Raw genomic sequence first — 18,730 nt, 5'->3', positions numbered from 1 at the left:
ATAATTTATGCATTTTGTCATGCCGCTTACACAGTATTCATATGCATCATTTTACACCATAATGTGTGTTGTGAACAAATTATGGATTTTAGTACAGTGCTGCAGTTTTCTCAATAGTTTTAGGTTTTTTAAATGAAACCTGAAGTTTTTAATTGTTAATATCAAGAGACATTCAAGACAATCTTTAACAGAGTAAAGAAAACAGTTGGCAAGTTTTTTAGAAAAATGCAAAAATATTCTCCTTTTTATTGAGGTAAATTTCTCTATGAATTGAGGTAACAATTTGCATAGTTTTACATCTATACTTGCTCGAATGCAGAGGAGGAAAATTGACAAAAAATATTAAGAACAAACAAGATGTGGAAACTGTAAGATATGTGAGCAAGTGTGTGTGTGAGTCGCACAAACACATACATCCAAAGTGTACAAACTACAGAGAACGGGTTTAACGCCACACACAGACAATGTATACAGCATACGTTGCCTTTTGCTGGTGAAAAATCTTTAACATTTTCCTGTAAAATGGGAAAAAAATATCTACCCAAATACCAGGTATAAAACTACATTCTGAGAAGGAGACAGAAAAATTCCTGAATCGAGTCTTGTTTAAAAGTGTCAACATCTTTAACTCTTTCCCCGCCTTTGATGTAAATGTTAAGTTTTCCGTGTTTACTGTTAACGAAAAGCTGTTGTTCTGTTTTCTGCGTATGTGTGCAAGTTAATATCTGTCTATTCAAAAAGGGAAACCGAAACAGGACTGCAATATAAAAACCATAAAGCAGCGCTTGCTTGCCATTTTGAATATCAACCATGGTGATCACTTTCTTCGTTTCAGTTGACTCATGTTATTATGAAAGTATTCTTGTAAAATTATAACCGTGTTCTGTCTGTACCGTTTAGACTTCTTAGCTCGTTTTCATCACTTTCACTTTTATTCTCGTGCAGTAAAATGAACAGCCAATCAAAACAGTTCTCTCCCACACACACACAGCCCGATGCCTATTTAGCTAAACAACACACAAAAAACCCGACGGCGTCCGACTAGAGCCAAAATAGCGGAACACACCGAAAAAATAAGCCGACAGATGCTCAAAAACGGCCCGACGGTCGACTTATTGTGCCCCGGCCTTTATACGGTAGGGGGCGCTATGACATTTTCTGGAAGAGTACATCATCTGATCAAAACACAGGCGAAGAAGACAAGCGATAGCAGATGCATGTGTAAAACAACGCTATCATAAACATTAAACAGCATATACATTAAAATGTCTAATGTTACTGAATTAATTGTCGAGCATTAGGGTGTGTTGACAGACTAGATCTACTCCATCTATGTTTTGATAATCGTTCTGAATCCAATCCAGATGTAGTCTTTGACAAAAAAAGCTATTTTCTCAGGTTATTGCTCAAAATGTTGCTTTTTTAAGTGAAACTTTCCACGTTCAAGTGTTATGAAGCTAGAATAAAGCATTTTTTTAAAAGATAGTTCTTTTGATAACTCATAACTCACAGATATCTTTTGATATATTGCATGTTCAGATATTCATACAACAAAATACTCTGGGGCCATGCAATTATTGTGAAAATGATTGAATGCTGACAGGGAAAGAGTTAAACTGACTTGGCAGGGCACTTTAAAAATATGTCTGAAGATATCAAAACACTTTAATATGAAGAAAGATATGAAGAGAGAAAACATAATTTGTTTCTTACACCTTCTTTCATACTGACACTATGAACATTTCAGGCTCGGAACACATTCAAAACAACTTTGGTATGTGGACATCAATCAGGGATGCACAGAGACACTAATGAGAGCGTTAATGCTTCCGACTTGGGAACAGTTTCACTCTCTTCATACATGCACACAAACGAACGCTACAATCACTGCAAGAATGCCTCCTACCAAAATCTGTCAGTCAAAGAACTTTAAGGCAAAAGTGTGCGTGACAAAAACATATTCTCCACATTTGCTGTACACTAGAAAAAGGAGACAAGCTAACCATCCCAAAACAATATATATCAACAGAATGTACAAAACAAAACAGTCTCTGCGCTTGACTGGCTACTCAGCGGGGGTCAGAGGTCACTGGCTTTGCTATTGTCCTGAGAGTTTCTCTGTGTGTAGAAGAGAATGTAAGCCTGGGCTTTACACACTTCCTCCACGGCACACACACTCAGTTTAGAGTCGTTACAGTGCACCCAAAACCCTGAGAAGAAAGGATAAGATGCATTAACAACAAAAACCTGAATGTATTTATAATAACTAATAATAATTTTAAATTGTTTCAATATAATTTAAGAACTATACATGGCATCTGTACCTGCACTAATGCACTTACAATGGAAGTGAATGGGGCAAGACATTCTGGAGCGTTTAAAGCATAAATGTACCACTTGTATATGTTCCTAAAGCAATTATAATGTGTTTTTGAGCTTTGAAATATTATCAATTGTCCTTTTATGAAGGGACTACTTTTCTAAGCGGATTAACTTTTTGTTATGCGTTAGGTGAAGATTACACTAGTTACTTCATGCCATTCCTGGTACCTTTTTATAAATCACACATCTACTACATGCAAACCAGATTGACAGACTAGACTTTTCTGACGTGGCACACGAAAAGAAAAATGTTTTACCTCCTTCTGTATTATAACAAAAGGCAGTGTAGTGGCCGGAGCCAAATCCCTTCCCATGGTGCATGACGACAGCAGAGAGTTGGTAGAGGAAGTGTTGCGGGTGGGGTAAGTTACTGGAGTCTTTGCAGCAGTAGGGTTCCATGTTCAGCTCCTGCTCAAACTGAACGTGCACGCCAATCTTCTCCCTGTGGTTTCTCCCAGACCACCTACAAATACACGTACATATAAACATGACTGACGACAGGAACCTCAAAGCTGGGAAAATCCAGGAGGTCGTGTGCATGTAAACGTGTAGATACCTGAAGCGTTTGAGGTGCAGTCTGAGAACATGAGGCAGTTTGTGAACCATCAACTGTTTTTGAGCTTCAGTCAAGACCACTTGCTTTGAACAGAAGCGCCGTCGTTTGCCTTAAAGAGACAGCAAGACAAGAACTTTTTGATGAGTGGGATTGCCTCCTTGGGAGAAGCGTTAAAAAACTTTAGTAAAAACTTAGGTAAAACTTAGGTGAAGTGTGTGACACTTCATCCCAGTTTGATGTTTAGACAACCAAGGTAGCTATTAGACCATGGGTCTCAAACTCGCGGCCCTACTTGACATCAAAGTTTAATGATAGTGAGGCCCACGCGTTGTTCAGAAAAACATATTTTTGCGGAGTCGTTGCATGTGCCGCGCTTGCTGCCTCACTTTGTGTGTGTGTGTGTGTGTAAAAAGAGAGAGAGAGAGCGAGAGAGAGTTAGCTCGGCCCTCCCTCACGCAGTATAATTGCTTGACACCACGTGATTGACAGGAACAGAGACTGATCAGACAGTCTCAACAAATGTGGTCAAACAGTGCTCAGATGACCAATCAAATCCAAGTAGGCAGGGTTTACATTTTCTTTTTGCTTGTGCAGTCTTTTTACACACAGACGAGCGTGTCAATCTATCGTGTAATGCTGTTGCGGAGAAAGACTAATCTCTCCGGTGTAATCACAAAACTAAATGCACACAAAATGCAATGTGTCCATGCTCTTAATATACAATCATTGATGAACATTTTAATGAAGAAGAAAAACTATATGAGAGCGGATTAGGACTCGGAACATTTGAGACGATTTACTAAAAGTCAACTCTTAGACCACTAAGGAACTCTAATATAAGCAGCGGATGTACGTATTTATTCACTTATGCGAATGTTCTCGGTACTAATAATATATTTGATGCAAATATTGTTTGCAAATAGTCCCAAATAGATTATTTTCCAACTAGAATTAGACCTAGAATATCGTTCACTGTTCAGCATTAGCATGAGTTTCTTTCTTCAGCAGAAAACAAAATAATGTTGGTAACCACAGTTGACGGTAGCCATTGACTTCCATAGTATTTTTTCCCTACTTGCTCTGGTTACCAACATTTCTTAAAATATCTTCTTTTGTGTTAATCAGAAGACAGAAACTCATGCAGGTATGGAGCAACTTGAGGGTGTTTAAATATTGACAAATTTCATTTTTGGGGGAACTATCCCTTTTAATATGTAAATTTGGGGGCGGGGAAATCTGTTTGACTGGCCAATTGAAGACGAGCACTGGGTAGTAAGAGTGCTTGGGGTTAAAACCACTGGTGCAGAAATAACACACTTCATCATTGAGTGCCATGGTATCCATTTCAAGTTCCAGGCTATTTATTATCCAGTAATGTTTCCCTACAGTCACATGTAGGCATGTTTCCAACTCACTGTTGCAATGGTCGCAAGCATATATGGCTCCCTCCAAAGCCTCGGTCTCTGTAAACTTGGCCAGCATCTCTGTCAACCCACATGGAACTTGTGCAGCGTCCTTACTGTTGCTGTGGTAACGTTCTGGGAATTCCAAAGAAAGATCCCAGAAGGGCTCTATTGTGTTTGAGCGATGATCGCACGCTAAACACCTCACCTGCAAAAAAAAAAAAGACAAGGTTTTTAACCCAAATTGTATGTTAAATGTGTAAAAATGCTTACATAAACACTATCAGTATGTGAACGCAAATTAAGTCAAGCTTGTGTGCTTAGAAGCATCTGAAATTTGCCAGAATATAACACGTGCAGTGTAAACGGTGTTCTTTTTTTGGTCTGTTCCGAATTCCCCCCTAAGCCTTTGTCGTCCTTCATTATTCTGCATAGACTGTTGTGTGCACTTTGCAGCTTCAATGGGAGGGCACTTGGGAGCAACCTACTGAAGCCTTTAAATGTCAAATGGGACATCATGCGGTAAGGATGTACAATCTCCCTCCTGGAGGGCCACTGTCCTACCGAGTTTATCTCCAACCCCAATAAAACACATGAACTAGCTGATAAAGGTCTTCAGGGTTACTAGAAACTTCCACAGAGTTTAGAGCTGCAGGATGTTGGCCCTCCTGGCGAACAAACAGGTTGTGGACTTTATGAGCACACCATTTGGAGCAAGGCCTTTCAGGTGAACTTTTAGGGGCTTTTGCACCTGAGGAAACTTTTCATAGTTCCTACAACTAATGGCGGTAGTAACTGCTTTTTGCTGTGTTGGCACCGCAAGAACTGGGAACGATTTTAGTTCTAGGAATGCCTTTTGGGGGAACTAAATTAGCTCCTACTTCCGCCGGGTAGGGTCTAACCCAGCACAAAAGGAACTACCAGTGACGTAAGTGTACGCTGATTGGCCGAATGCTTGTGAAACACCAGGACCAGGAGTGTTTATATTTATAGCCTACAAATTTACACCATGAACTAACTTTTCGAACATGGACAACAGTGATAGAAGGACCTCTCAACCTTTACGCTGAGTAAAAACCCAGGGGACCTTGAGGGGACCAAGTGAAACATTATGTATTTCTGAGAATCCGACATTGGGCATCAATCACACACCAAACGCTAATACTTTTTCATAATTCATATATAGTGTACTTTCTTTGTATAACAGTTCTAATATAATAACGGATTAGACAAGGACTGTTAAACAGATTGTAAAATAATGAGTCGACTGCACTGTTAAAATAAAAGTCAGAACAAGAAGTTCCTGCTGGTGGTAGGAATGCAACCAGGAAAATTGGTCTAGGGGAACATATAATTCTTGGGAAACCACCCTGGTGGTTAGTTCCTAGATTGACCTGGTGCGAAAGGTGGAGGTAACTTTAAAGTTTAATGTAACTATCACCCCCTTGAGTAAGTTTGGCTAACTCCAAAGCAACACAAAACCAGTCATGCTGTAAAGTACTGCATCCTTACGATCCATTGGCCAAAGAACCTCAAGTCTTTGTATTTGCTTAGAGTTTGTTGCTGTCCTAATGTTTAATGTTAATCAGCTGATGTGATTATCTGGAGACTCATTACCTGACTGAGGAGCTGGCCATGAAAGATGGTGTTGACCACACTGAGCACCTGTTTGATAAGCCGTCTCTGATTGGCTGGAACAGTGGCAGGTGTTAGCGTTCTGGTCCGTTCCAGCTCATGCTGGACTTTATCTAAGAGTTCGCAAAGAAATTCCTGCGCATCCTGCTGTGCATAACCTCGGAATGCCGGGATCAGCTGCCACACGGAGTGCAGCATTGCAAATGGAGACACCAGAGCCCACTTGCCTGACCACATAACCTGGAACAATGTGTGTAACTCGTGACAAAGTGAGATGTGTTTGGAGCTGGGCTCCTTGGGTTGTATAAGCTCCATGTTGCGTGAACGGGAGGCTCCTCCGCTGAGCCCCGACCACTGGTTGGTGCATTTGGGCTGGATCACGCGCTGAGCAGAAAGTCCTAACTTGCGGCTGACGGCAGAGGCTAACAGTTCCAGCGCTTGGTTCAGATCCAGTCTCAAAAAGCACTCCCGGAATACATGCAAGTGACTCAGAACTTGCAATATCGAGTTCATGTAGCAAGTATTGCCAAGATTGCGCAAACCAGTCACTCCTGGAGTTACGGTGGGACGCCGTTTGATAGGCGAATCGCCTGTTTTAGGAGGCGGGGCCCGGGGCCGCTTGGCCTTGGCTTGTGGACGGCGCCTCTGTTGAGGCGTTCTCTCTTTAGGAGTTCGTGGAGTACGGGTGGAGATGCGAGCAGGAGCAGACCTACGCCTCACAGATTTGGTGCTATTGGTTGGCGCTGCCGTGGGACCGGCAGAATCTGTCTTTAGGCTTTGGCGACGAATGCGGTGGCTCTTCCTCGGAGGGGCGCTTTCCAGCTCTTCTTTAAGCTGCCGTTTGAGTTGCTGCCTTCTTTCCCGAGCCTCCCGCTTCCTCTCCTCCTCTTCCTCCTGCTGCCGCTCCTCCTCCAATCGCGTTCTCCCCCGTTCCGTTTGCGCGAACCACAAGCGGAACACACGGCCAATCAGAGCACGACGGCGGTGCCACAGCGCCGTGAACATACGGTCCTCGTCGCGCAACTGCAGCTCCTGCGTGCTGGTCGACAGCTGGTCTCCGGCGGAGGATGAGCGCAAGGTGCGCCCGCTGCGTGTGGTGACTTCATAGCACTGGCTCTTAATGGCGCTTAGTGTGCTACGCAGGAGTTTTAAGTCGCCCGTCGCATTATCATTCAGCACGTAGTCATCGCACAAGTAGCAGTATACATACAATTCATTCACCTCCAGGGCCAAAGGGTGATGCTCCTCCTACAAACAAAACAAACTTTAATATTAATACAATAACTAAATTCTTATAACATAAGACAGTCTGATAATAAGTTCAATTATCTTATGATAATAAGTTTTGTCTATATCTAAAGGTGTGTTATTTCAAGATCAAGGAACAAATCACTTGTGACTAGTTGATTCTTCATATTAAAAGAGTTAGTTTTGGGTGAACTACCCTTTAAGCGGAGACAGGAGCAAACATTTTAAATGCAAAAAATAAAAACAATAACATTTTCCTCAGAAAACTAAATTAAAGGGATAGTTCACCCCTAAATGAAAAATCTGTCCTTAATTACTGACCCTCTTGTTGTTCCAAACCCGTTAGACTTTTTTTTATCTTTGGAGCAGAAATGAAGACATTTTTGCTGAAATTTGAGAGCTTTCTGTCCCTCCATTGACAGCTACGCAACTGACACTTTGATGCTTCAAAAAGTTCATAAAGAGGTTGTAAATCTAATCCATAAGAATTGAGGGGTTTAGTCCAAATTTTCTAAAGAAATTCCAGTGCTCTATATGATGAACAGATTGAATTTAACATAAACATTGATCAGTAAACATAAACAGAAGCTCAACCGAACCTGCTTGACGATGTGTAGCGTAACACAAGAACGAACCTCATTGGTTCTTGCATGTCAAGAGAACATGCTTGAGCTTCCATTTACCACAACGGTGTGTTGATGAATGTTTACTTGTGAATAAAAGCCGAAATTCAATCTGTTCGTCATATAAGGCCCTTTCCCAAATGGCACACTTCACATGCACTTTTGGACTTACACAGCTGCCGTGTACACGTGTCCGTTAAGTCCATGAGACCGCAAGGTGTCCCATTTGTCATTTTAGGCTTCCGAAGGGTGCACGAGAGTGCCCCCCTTTGCGGTCGATATACGCCCTCAATGCGCACTTTTCCTCCCGACATTGTTTCATGAAAGTGTGGACTCGTAAGGAAGGCTGCGAGTTGTTTAGGGTGCCATTTGGAAAAGGTTCTAAAGCATTCATGTCTCTTTAGAAAATTTTAGACTAAACTGCTCAAATCATATGGATTTGTTTTTTGTATCTCTTTATGAAGCGTCAGTAGCGTAGCTGTCAACAGAGGGACAGAAAGCTCCCAGATTTGTTTAGAAGATGAACAAAAGTCTAACAGGTTGAGTAATTAATGACAGAATTTTTGTGTGAACTATCCCTTTAACTAAGACTATTCGATGAGTCTGTATTATTTGTTTATATGGCTTTAACCTCTTAAGATCTGGTACCATTTTTGTGATTTTCTGCCTGGATTTGGGCTACTTATATTGAAAAGCTTTCCATACACACATAGAGTGGTCTAAGTTCAACATACCTTAAAGTGCTGAAGCGCATGTTCTTCTATGTAGCGTCCACACGCTACGTGCGAACAGCTTAGACATGCCCACACCGATTCTGTGGTGTTGCAGTCCACACAGTGCCATTTCTGCGGGTTTAGGATCGAGTGGTCCTGCGCGAGTCTTAAGCGACCCACGTGCTTGCACCTGTCCATCACAGTCAGTCACTGCCCCTCTTCACATCACCATGGTGACGGCAGCCAGCAGTGAAACCAGCTCCTCCCAAGGCATGGTTGTTAATCTGAAGGGAAAATAATGGATGGATGTTGTTTTGAAGATATATTTATTTGTGACATTATTTCTAGTCATACAAATTTAATATGATTAATACACACACAATATAATTTAAATGTTTATGGTCAGTAAGATTTTTTTTCTTTTTAAAGTGAAAGTAACAATTTTTTACATTGTTATAAAAATGTCTAGTAAATGTTGTTCTTTTGAACTTCATATTCATCAAAGAATCATGGAAGAACATACCATAGTTTCTACATGCACATCATCATATTAGAATGATTTCTGAAGGATCATGTGACACTGAAGACTGGAGTAGTGATGCTGAAAATTCAGCACAGCATCACAAGAATAAATTAGATTTTAAAATATAATCAAAAATAAAATAGTAATTTTAAATTACAATGATATTTGACAAATTTAATGTATTTTATCAAATGTATGCAGTCTTGATAAGTATGAGAAACTACTCTTACCTTAATATATATATATATATATATATATATATATATATATATATATATTTAAAAAAACACTGCAGGAAACAATGACACACACATAATATATATATATATATATATATATATATATATATATATATATATATATATATATATATATATCTCCCAAACTTTTATGTGTGTGTTGTTGTTTCCTGCAGTGTTTTTTGAATAAAAGATCCTGTATGAAATGAACCCTGAGATAGATAGTCTACATGACATCATAAAAAGACAGCAATTCAACAGAACATCATAAAACTATTGCTCAAGATCACGGTTGATCTGACACAACAGGAGGAAGAATCTATTCCCGTCATGACACACACACACACTCACTCATTTTATTAACATTGTATAAACACATATATATACACACAATATCACACAGGGTATTGAAATATTACCCTATTCCTGTACCATGGCATTAGCAATTAGCATTGTCCACTAGGAATATCGCTCAGGATACTGCCATGGTACATAACCAAATGAAATTACCGTAGTATTTTGAAATACATCACAACACTGAAGGATCACAATATTCAAATAACATGGTATTTACACGCCACTCGAAATACAAGGACAACAGTATGGTTACCTGTTTTTTTTTTTTTTTAATGGTATTTCCATGGTGCTACGTCCAAAAAACACACCAGTATCTTAATGCTTCAAAGAGTACCAGTGTTTTAAAACTAAACTAAGGCACCACTTTCAAGTCTGTAAACACCAGTAAGAAAGTAGCTTAGCATGTAAACAACCCAGCTTATGCAAATGCATGTCCCTTATTTAGCTTCACAAATGCCTAATTATCTGTCATGACCGAAATAACACCCAGTTCCTATGGGCCCCACGTGTTTAACAAAAACAAAATAGTTACACTAGAAATACACCTAGTTTGTTGTCATTAGTCTTATTTAGAAGGTTAAATATGCGTAACGTTACCACATATTGTAAATTGATTTGTAAACGTTAAGGTTAACGTTATAACTGCAGAGTCAGGGCTTGTCTTTATCAACTCTGTGTTTACACGACTTCAAGTCTGACAAGCATTGCGTTTAAACGAGGACGGTCAACCAAATTAATCTCATTTAACTAGTTAAACTCAGTTTGACTTTGAAGGTGTTTAGGCGCGCGAATGGTGAGTGGTGATAGGTGCTAACTAACTCCTTCAATTACCTCGCCCCAAAGAGCTAACCAGGTTAACAGCTTAGCTCCGAGCACCTCTGCTAGTTTGGTGTCTTTAATGAGTCTGTTATAGAGGAAAGTTAACCAACACACGGGATGCTAGTGTGCTAATGCTAAAACCACACAGCACTTGAGTGAGACTGGGGTGCTGGGCGAGTGAAATACAAGGATTGTGTTTTATTTGCGCCTCTGGTGTAAACGCGATTAGATCGGAGCCGTTTAAAATCGGTGATATTTCACTAACCTGATTTTTCGTCAAGCACTGGTTACTTCTGAGGCACAACAGCGAGCGCCATCTTGTCTACACTTGTCGCGTGGAGTGTCCCTCTGTGACGTCATTCCGGAGTGGACACGCGAGGTGCCAGTCCAGACCGCCCAAAACAAAGATTCACTTTCACGTACGTTCGTTTAATATCTCAAAATAAATCTTCAGATTTGAATAAGGTAGAAACACACGAATGGCGGGAACTAGTTTAAACAGCGTGTATGACGACTATGTGTACGTGTCATTCGGAGTCACCGCAACACTTTCAAATGGCACTCGAATCCTCGAAACCCAATGGCAATGCCAATAAAAACCATTAAATAATAATGATATGTAATATGAAATGATTCCACCTCTATACGACACATATATTTATATATTTTTTTGTAAAATGAATTCCCAATCCCATATATTCGTCATTCTGATTTCTAGATTAGCCTATGTGAAAGAATTAACACACACACACACACACACACACACACACACACACACACACACACACACACACACACACACACACACACACACACAATAAGGGACAAAGGATGATAGAATATGATTAAATATATTTCATAAAACACATTTTTCTAGTATGTGAATTGTTTATTATATTAATTAATCGCATGCAAAATAAAAGTTTGTGTTTGCATGTGTGCGTACTGTGTATAATTAATATGTATACACACTCATTCATGTATATATTTAAGAAATAGTTGCATATATATATATATATATATATATATATATATATATATATATATATATATATATATATATATATATATATATATATGGAAAATGACGATATAAAGGGTTGTATTTCTGCTGCAAAAAATAGAGTGCCATTAAGGAATATCTTCGATCTTAATCATATATTGGATGTGCATGATCATATATTTTCCACAGCTCTTATAAATTCTAACTGCATTGTAACCTCTATGGTTAACTGAGTGTGAGAGGTTCGCAACCCGCCATAAAACCAAAAGAAGAAGAAGAAGAAGAAGAAGAAGAACTGCGTGACGTGTGAGTGTACACCGCAGCCAGCACATGGTTCTAGGATCAGATAAATTCAAACAAACGCGATGAATGCGAATTCGGTCTCACACAACTGAGCCGATCTCAGATCAGAGCCGCACCGATGTACGTCACACAATGCCCGTGTGACGCCATTTCCGATGCCGCGATGGCGGTGGATTTGACTCCGCGGTTCAGAAGACTGAACAGTCAAACCTGTTTCAGAGAGAATAAACAATTGTCAGGTATAAATTAGCGGTTTATATGAAGCATTTATATTGCAGTAAAATTTATTTTCATACGTTACCTGTATATTTCCACCATTTGATAACGAACTTGACCAAATTAATCAAGATCCTTATCTGGGTACTAGCTAGTTAACGTTACCGTTTTTACCGTGTTTTCATTGTGTTTATTATGTTTAAATTATGATTAAGTTCTTCAGCATCTTGGATTAAATAACACGTTTTAAACTAGCTAATTTTATGAAGGCAAATGTCTTTTGTGCTCAATCAAGAATAATGTAAACTTACAGTCAAATATAGTTTCTGTGGTATTCATAATTATATTGAAGCAATATTATCATACTGTTTGTAAAGACAGATGATATTACATCCTTGTGAAAACAGTTGTGCTTAATTGTTTTGAATGTGCATATCTTAAAAGCATATTTTAAACAAACATTTTCTATTTTTTTTAAATCACTAAAAATGTCTTATTTTTTCCACCTTTCACTCTATATCTATTTATGAAAGTTCTATTAAGTTTTTGCATAAATAAGATCACAGCTATAAGATCCCAGATGTCTCATACTGGTACCTTTATACTGTCTTTTAGGTTTCTCTGGGCCCTTCAGGGCCACTCATCTGTGGCAGAACATCATTGAGGCCCTGCGGACGCAGGTGGAGCTCCGACCGCGCAGACAGCACCTGCGCGTCCATCATGACTGCTTCACCGGCTCTGATGCGGTGGACGTGGTTCTCAGCTACCTCATGCAGAACATCTATTTCTGCTCCAGCGAAGTGTCCCGTCTCAAAGCTGCCAGGCTCTGCCAAGCCTTAATGGAGTCTAGAGTGTTCGAACCCATCGGGATGAAGCTCTTCAGACGAGAAAAAGAAATGACCTTTGAGGATTCCAGCTGCAGCCTGTACCGCTTCCTGGATGGATCAGCCAAAAAGAGATACAGTGGGGGTGAGAACCAGACTCCAGACAAACAAACTGGAAAGAGGAAGACCACTTTGAGGTAATTACATTTGTATCATTGGCACATATAAAAGTGAAATTTACAGAACTTAAGGTTTTATGTTGTTTGTTTGAAGGTTTGGAGAAATGCAGACGATCTCCAACCCTTTGGTTCTTGGATCATCTGACACAAGAGTGGAGAGACTACTGAAGAATATAAACCTGCACCCATCTGTGCCCTCTGATCTACATCGTGCTGCAATTTCCAACAGTTTCCTCTCGAAAAAAGGTGAAACTGCTTATAATTTAGATGTTTAAAGAACATAATTTCTTCCTTTCAAGGCATTTGCATTAAAAGTGTTTAACCATACAAAATGTGCTTTATTCACTTATTAGAACTGTTAAAAAAAACTTAACTTCTTCACTTTTCTGTTAATATAATACATAAGTTGGGGTGGAGCTATTTTAAGGGTTTGGCCGTTTCAAATAGCATTTAGTTTACATCACAGGACAAAACTATAGCAGTCGAATAAAGTCTGATGTGGTCTTTTACGGTCTAATTTGGTCTCTGTTGGGATATAAATTATTCTGAAGAGGTTTAAATTAAGTCTAACGTGTTTTTTTCTTTCTTGAATGTCTGGTGTGGTTTAATGGATTCTGAAGGGGTCTGATGTGGTTTCTTGGGGTTTAGATTCAGAAGTAGTAAATTATAGAGTCTAATAGAGTCTGTTTTTCTCTCTGGTTCTGAATAGGACTGAACTGAAGAGGTTCAAGCAAAGAATGAAATGGTTTCTTCGGGTTCTGATATAGTGCATTGTGGTCTAGTAAAGTCTAATTTGGTCTCTGTTGAGATCAAAATGGGTCTGAAAGGTTTAAATGGAGTCTCAAGTGGTTTCTTGATGTGGTCTAGCTGGGCTTTTGTGAGTTCTAATGGGGTCTGAAATCTTTTCTTAAAGATCTTTTGAGGTCTAATTTGGTTAAATCAGGTCTGATGTTGTCTGTTGCAGTTTCTAGGGAGTTACATTTTTTGGGAGTCCGAGATTTAAGGGGGTCTGAAGTAGTCTAATATGGCCTTGCTTTGTTTTTGGTCTCTTATTTTCAAACATTTCTTCCTTTAAAACTATTAAATGGTGTAGAATATTATTATCAGAGACATTTATTGCAATGCTCATTGTATTATTCCACTTAGTATTTTTTTACTAATAGTACATAAGTGTTTGCCAAACTGAGCTTCCTAAGGGATCCTTAGGGTGTTTGTGTGTTAATGAAAAGCTTATCATTAATTCAATTTTAAAAAAGCATGACCATGCCCTACACTGCAAAAATGATCTTCTTACTTAGTAGGTTGTCTTGTTTCTAGTCTAAATATTTTAAAAAAATCTTAAATCAAGATGCATTTACTAGATAAGTAAAATGGCATAAGATATGTTTCTTGTTTTCTTGAAAATAAAATCAAAATGAAATGAGTTATTGCTTAAAACAAGCAAAATTATCTGCCAATGGGCTAAGAAAAATATTCTTGTTCCTGATTGAAATCTTGTTTCTATCCCAAACAGAAATAAGTATTTTTTGGCAGGTAATTTTGCTTGTTTTAAGCAAAAACTCACTACATTTGAATTTTTCTAAAACAAGAAAAATATCTTATGTCATTTTCTAGTAAATGCTTTGTCATTAAGAATTTTTAGATATTTGGACTGGAAACAAGAAAATAAATACTAAATAAGAAGAGCATTTTTTTGCAGTGTATGTGAAAAAACCCGTACTATTGGTCCCTTTTTGCATTTGTTTCAGTGGTGCGGGAGGTTTGGAGGCAGCAGACTTTACTTCAGTTGCTACAGGTCGTTGAGATCTCCATGCTGGACTGTATTCTAGCCTCGCCTGCCAAACCAGAGCCCCTGCGCTCATCTCTGCGCAACCACGGTGACCTGGTCATCTCCAACACCTGTTTGGATCGTGAAGTCTCAAAGAGTCTCAACCTAAATGAGTCAGTGCACTCACAATACTCAGTGCCGTCACATTCCGTTTCATGGGTTTTATGTGGGTTCAGCTGTGTGAAGCCAATGTGCATCTCTTCGAAGGTTGGATTCTTGGCTGGTGGCAGCGGTGGATTGTCTTGAGCTGTTCCCAGATCAGTTAATCGTGGTTGCCAGTGAGCAGCTCATCCAGCAGAATGCAGCATCTGGGGAGGGGAAGCATAAGAGACTGCTGTTTGACACCATCGCCAAGTATTACAACAGCCCAGAGAGACCTCCACTACTGTCAGGCCGCTACACAGACATCCAGACTGGAATCCTACATCTTTTGGGTAAATGTAAAAAACAGTGGGCTCTGTCATTTGTGTTAGAGGCTGTTCATTCTTTCTGAGTTATTAAATATGACCTTTGTTTGTAGATTGTGGGAGAAGTCAGGATGCTTTGAGAGCGGCTCAGCTCTGTCTGCAGCTGTCGGAGTCCACGAGCAGAGACGAGTTACGTAGGCTGTTGGGTTTTATGGCAGCCGCTGCAGATAATGAAGCTTTCAGACTGCACAAGCAGGTGATTAAGAGTTAAATCTGTATAAACAATTACAGAAGATTTAATGATTGATTTAATTGATTGAAACCATTCTCAAAATACTTGAGTATTTATAACACTTTACAAGTTTTATTAGTTCACAAATGTAATTAACATTAACAAAGATTGTTAACTAACACAAACAAACTTCTACAGCATTTGTTTATTTTAGATTGTTAATTTCAACATTTACTAATACATTATTACAATAAAAAGGGTGTATTTATTAACATTAGTTAATGAACTGTGAACTTACATGGATAAACAATGAACAGCTGGATTTTTATGAACTAACTTAAATACAGTATGTATTTATACAGTACAGTAAATATTAAATACAGTAACAAATGTATTGCTCATGGTATTGTTCATGTTAATTAATACATTAACTAATTGCAAATGAGACCTCATTTTAAAGTGTTATATATAATATGTGTGTGTGTGTGTGTGTGTGTGTGTGTGTGTGTGTGTGTGTGTGTGTGTGTGTGTGTGTGTGTGTGTGTGTGTGTGTGTGTGTGTGTTTAATTCCTACTAAAAAGTGAATTATTATAATTTACCCCCTTTTTTTAAAGACCATCATTTTTTATTTATTATAATAAAATTCACTTAATTAGTATATTATTATACTCTACCAATGAAAAGTTTTTATGCTCACCAAGGCTGCATTTATTTTATCAAAAATACTGTAAACAACGTAATATTGTGAAATATTATTTAAAATTAAAATTAAAATACCTTTTTTTCTATTTTAATATATTTATAAAATGTTATAAAATGCTATTCCTGTAGTCAAAGATGAATTTTCAGCATCATCACTCCAGCCTTCAGTGTCACGTGATCCTTCAGAAATCATTATATGATGAATATGCTGCCTAAGAAACATTTATTATTATGAATCAATGTTGGAAACAGTTGCTGCTCAATATTTTTGTGAAAACCGTGATGTCTTAACTGTCTCTTTTGATCAATGTAATGTATCCTTTCTGAAGAAAAGCATATATATGTATATGTATATTTTATATATATGGTCTCTCTCTCTCTCTCTCTCTCTCTCTCTCTCTCTCTCTCTCTCTCTCTATATATATATATATATATATATATATATATATATATATATATATATAAAATATTTTTTTTTTTTTTTTTTTTTTTTTTAATCGTACTGACATAAAATCGAACTGTAAGCGTTTCTACTAACTGGAACAATATTTTCATCTAACATACATTTTGTCCATTCTTAACATAAAAATGTGTGAATGCGTACTATAAATGCACAGGCTCATTTGTTTTGAAACAGATTGATAACCGTGCTTTGGTTAGCAAGACGTTTGTGAAGGCTGTGATCCAGAGTAAAGAAATGACTCGAGTCCAATGTGAGCAACTACTGCTGTTCCTAGTGGATAATCTCACACAACTCTTTAAGGTATGCCCTTTTTACAAATACATTAGCTCTGAAAGTTCTGTGCAAATCGCAGAATGTTTAAATCATTTTTCTTTCATACCTACATATCTAGACACCGTTATCACTGATTGAGGCTGTGAGGAAGACGCTACAAACTTTGCAGCAAGGGAGGGATCTAGATAATGTAGCGCGTAAGTCCCCTATAAACCTGATTTATGCATTGATTTGATTTACCGCCTCCTGAAGCTATTTCTTTTGCCTCTGCAGTGTTCACATTCTGCCAGCAGGTGTCGCTCAAGCAGTATGAGGATAACAAAGATGAGGCCACTCTTTACAGTTTAAAGCAGTTAATGCACCACATCGCTCACAGTGACAGTCTGTCCGTCAAACAGAAGAAACGATTGGCCAAACAATTCCAGAAACATCACCCAGGGATTTTTCTCCAGCACTTCTTCTCTACATTCTAGAAAGTAATGAACACTAAATACACATAATTTGTTAGACCGTGAAGGTTTTTATCATTCCGGGTTATAGAATTATGTCAGAGAGTTGTTTGTTAAAAAAAATTTAATAGTTGAAGGCATTTTGACCCTCTTACAAGTGGCTTCATCTATTATAGTAACCTAATATAGAAATCCAAAGACTAGGGTTACTAACCTTATAGAACTGAGGGTTAAACTTTGTTTTAAGATGTCCTTGTTATCGTGTAATTATACATTTTAAATACTGAGTAATAATAATTAACTACATGTTAAAAATCTCTGATTTATAGAAGCTTTATAAGCAGGACAGTTATAAAAGTTAAAAAATACTATAAAATAAAAAAACACTACATAGATTTAATCAGGTGAGTGAATACTGTTTTCATGAGTTTGAACATATCTCAGTACAGGATTACTTGAATTGTGTGACATGCTCAGGTTTTTACAAGCTATTAGAATTAGTTTTAGCTGCACTTGAAATTGAGAAATAGATACATATGCCTTAAAGGTAAAGATTCAAATAATGCTCTTTCTTGGATCACTTATTTACTTACTTTTTATTTTCATTGACTGATTACAAATAATTTTAATGAATATTGACCTAACTGTATTACTGTATTACAGTACATATTACTGTACTCTGTATAAGTGTCTACTTCTGATTTGTAAATGGATTTGTATTGAAAATTGTAGCATAATAGGGTGTCACTATGTTTAAGGCATAATTATTCAGAATGACAAAGGGAAGACTTAATTGCTGAAGTTATTTTAACTTTTAAAATGATGCATGAATGCACTGGATTAACTGTTTTACATATCATTGATATTTATTAAGTAATTGAACAGCAAGTGAATGAAATTGCATTACTGTTACTTTAAACTAATTAAATTGACTAATTGTTGTAATTGGATTAGGTTATTTTTTTTAGATGCACTTTAATTTTCTGATATTTAAAATTAAAATGTCTACAAAACTCTCATTCTGACTCTTGTGTTTTTCTCTCTCTCTCTCTGTGTGTGTGTTTTTGTTATTGTTTTTTTGTTTTTCGAGAGCTAAATATAAACAATTGTAAAATGATTTAAACGTGTGATATGCCCATACTTTGTGAAGTGAAAAAGTTTCTACAATATTGTTCTCTAGGTAAGGTGAAAATATAAAACAGTTTTAATAATAGGTACATTTTGATGCTTTTATCATCATCGGCGGTCTGAGGTCCCGAGCAGAGAGCAAACCAATCCCGGCAGAAGATTTGAATTAAATGTGAATCGATTGTATTTTGAAAACAAAGACTTTTACCATATATTATTTTCTAG

The 18,730-nt window shown here is 37.8% G+C and overlaps 2 protein-coding genes across 3 annotated transcripts; one reads left to right on the top strand and one right to left on the bottom strand.

Moving 5' to 3' along the window:
• Window positions 1-58: 58 nt before the first annotated feature.
• On the bottom strand, window positions 59-10,962 carry usp44 (ubiquitin specific peptidase 44). Of its 2 annotated transcripts, XM_067427127.1 has the most exons (8): window positions 10,764-10,962; window positions 9,084-9,161; window positions 8,582-8,844; window positions 5,959-7,224; window positions 4,354-4,549; window positions 2,939-3,047; window positions 2,640-2,845; window positions 59-2,210 (listed from the first exon to the last, which is right to left on the bottom strand). In XM_067427127.1, the coding sequence occupies exons 3-8, from the start codon at window positions 8,756-8,758 to the stop codon at window positions 2,080-2,082; spliced, it is 2,085 nt and encodes a 694-aa protein (XP_067283228.1). In that variant the 5' UTR covers window positions 8,759-8,844; window positions 9,084-9,161; window positions 10,764-10,962; the 3' UTR covers window positions 59-2,079. The 2 variants fall into 2 exon arrangements, with proteins under 2 accessions (XP_067283228.1, XP_067283227.1); XM_067427126.1 differs by lacking the exon at window positions 9,084-9,161 and having other exon boundaries at window positions 60-2,210; window positions 10,764-10,961.
• Window positions 10,963-11,934: 972 nt separating this feature from the next.
• Window positions 11,935-18,396, top strand: depdc4 (DEP domain containing 4). Its single transcript, XM_067427128.1, has 9 exons — window positions 11,935-12,043; window positions 12,636-13,041; window positions 13,118-13,269; window positions 14,772-14,964; window positions 15,059-15,285; window positions 15,372-15,514; window positions 16,830-16,955; window positions 17,047-17,125; window positions 17,202-18,396. Exons 1-9 carry the CDS (start codon window positions 11,968-11,970, stop codon window positions 17,399-17,401), a joined length of 1,602 nt encoding a protein of 533 aa, XP_067283229.1. The 5' UTR covers window positions 11,935-11,967; the 3' UTR covers window positions 17,402-18,396.
• Window positions 18,397-18,730: the final 334 nt, after the last annotated feature.

Source organism: Pseudorasbora parva, chromosome 20 (assembly GCF_024679245.1).
Source record: "Pseudorasbora parva isolate DD20220531a chromosome 20, ASM2467924v1, whole genome shotgun sequence".
NCBI lineage: Eukaryota > Metazoa > Chordata > Actinopteri > Cypriniformes > Gobionidae > Pseudorasbora > Pseudorasbora parva.
Note: the sequence above shows the minus strand (reverse complement) of the source record. Positions and strands in the feature narration are given on the sequence as shown.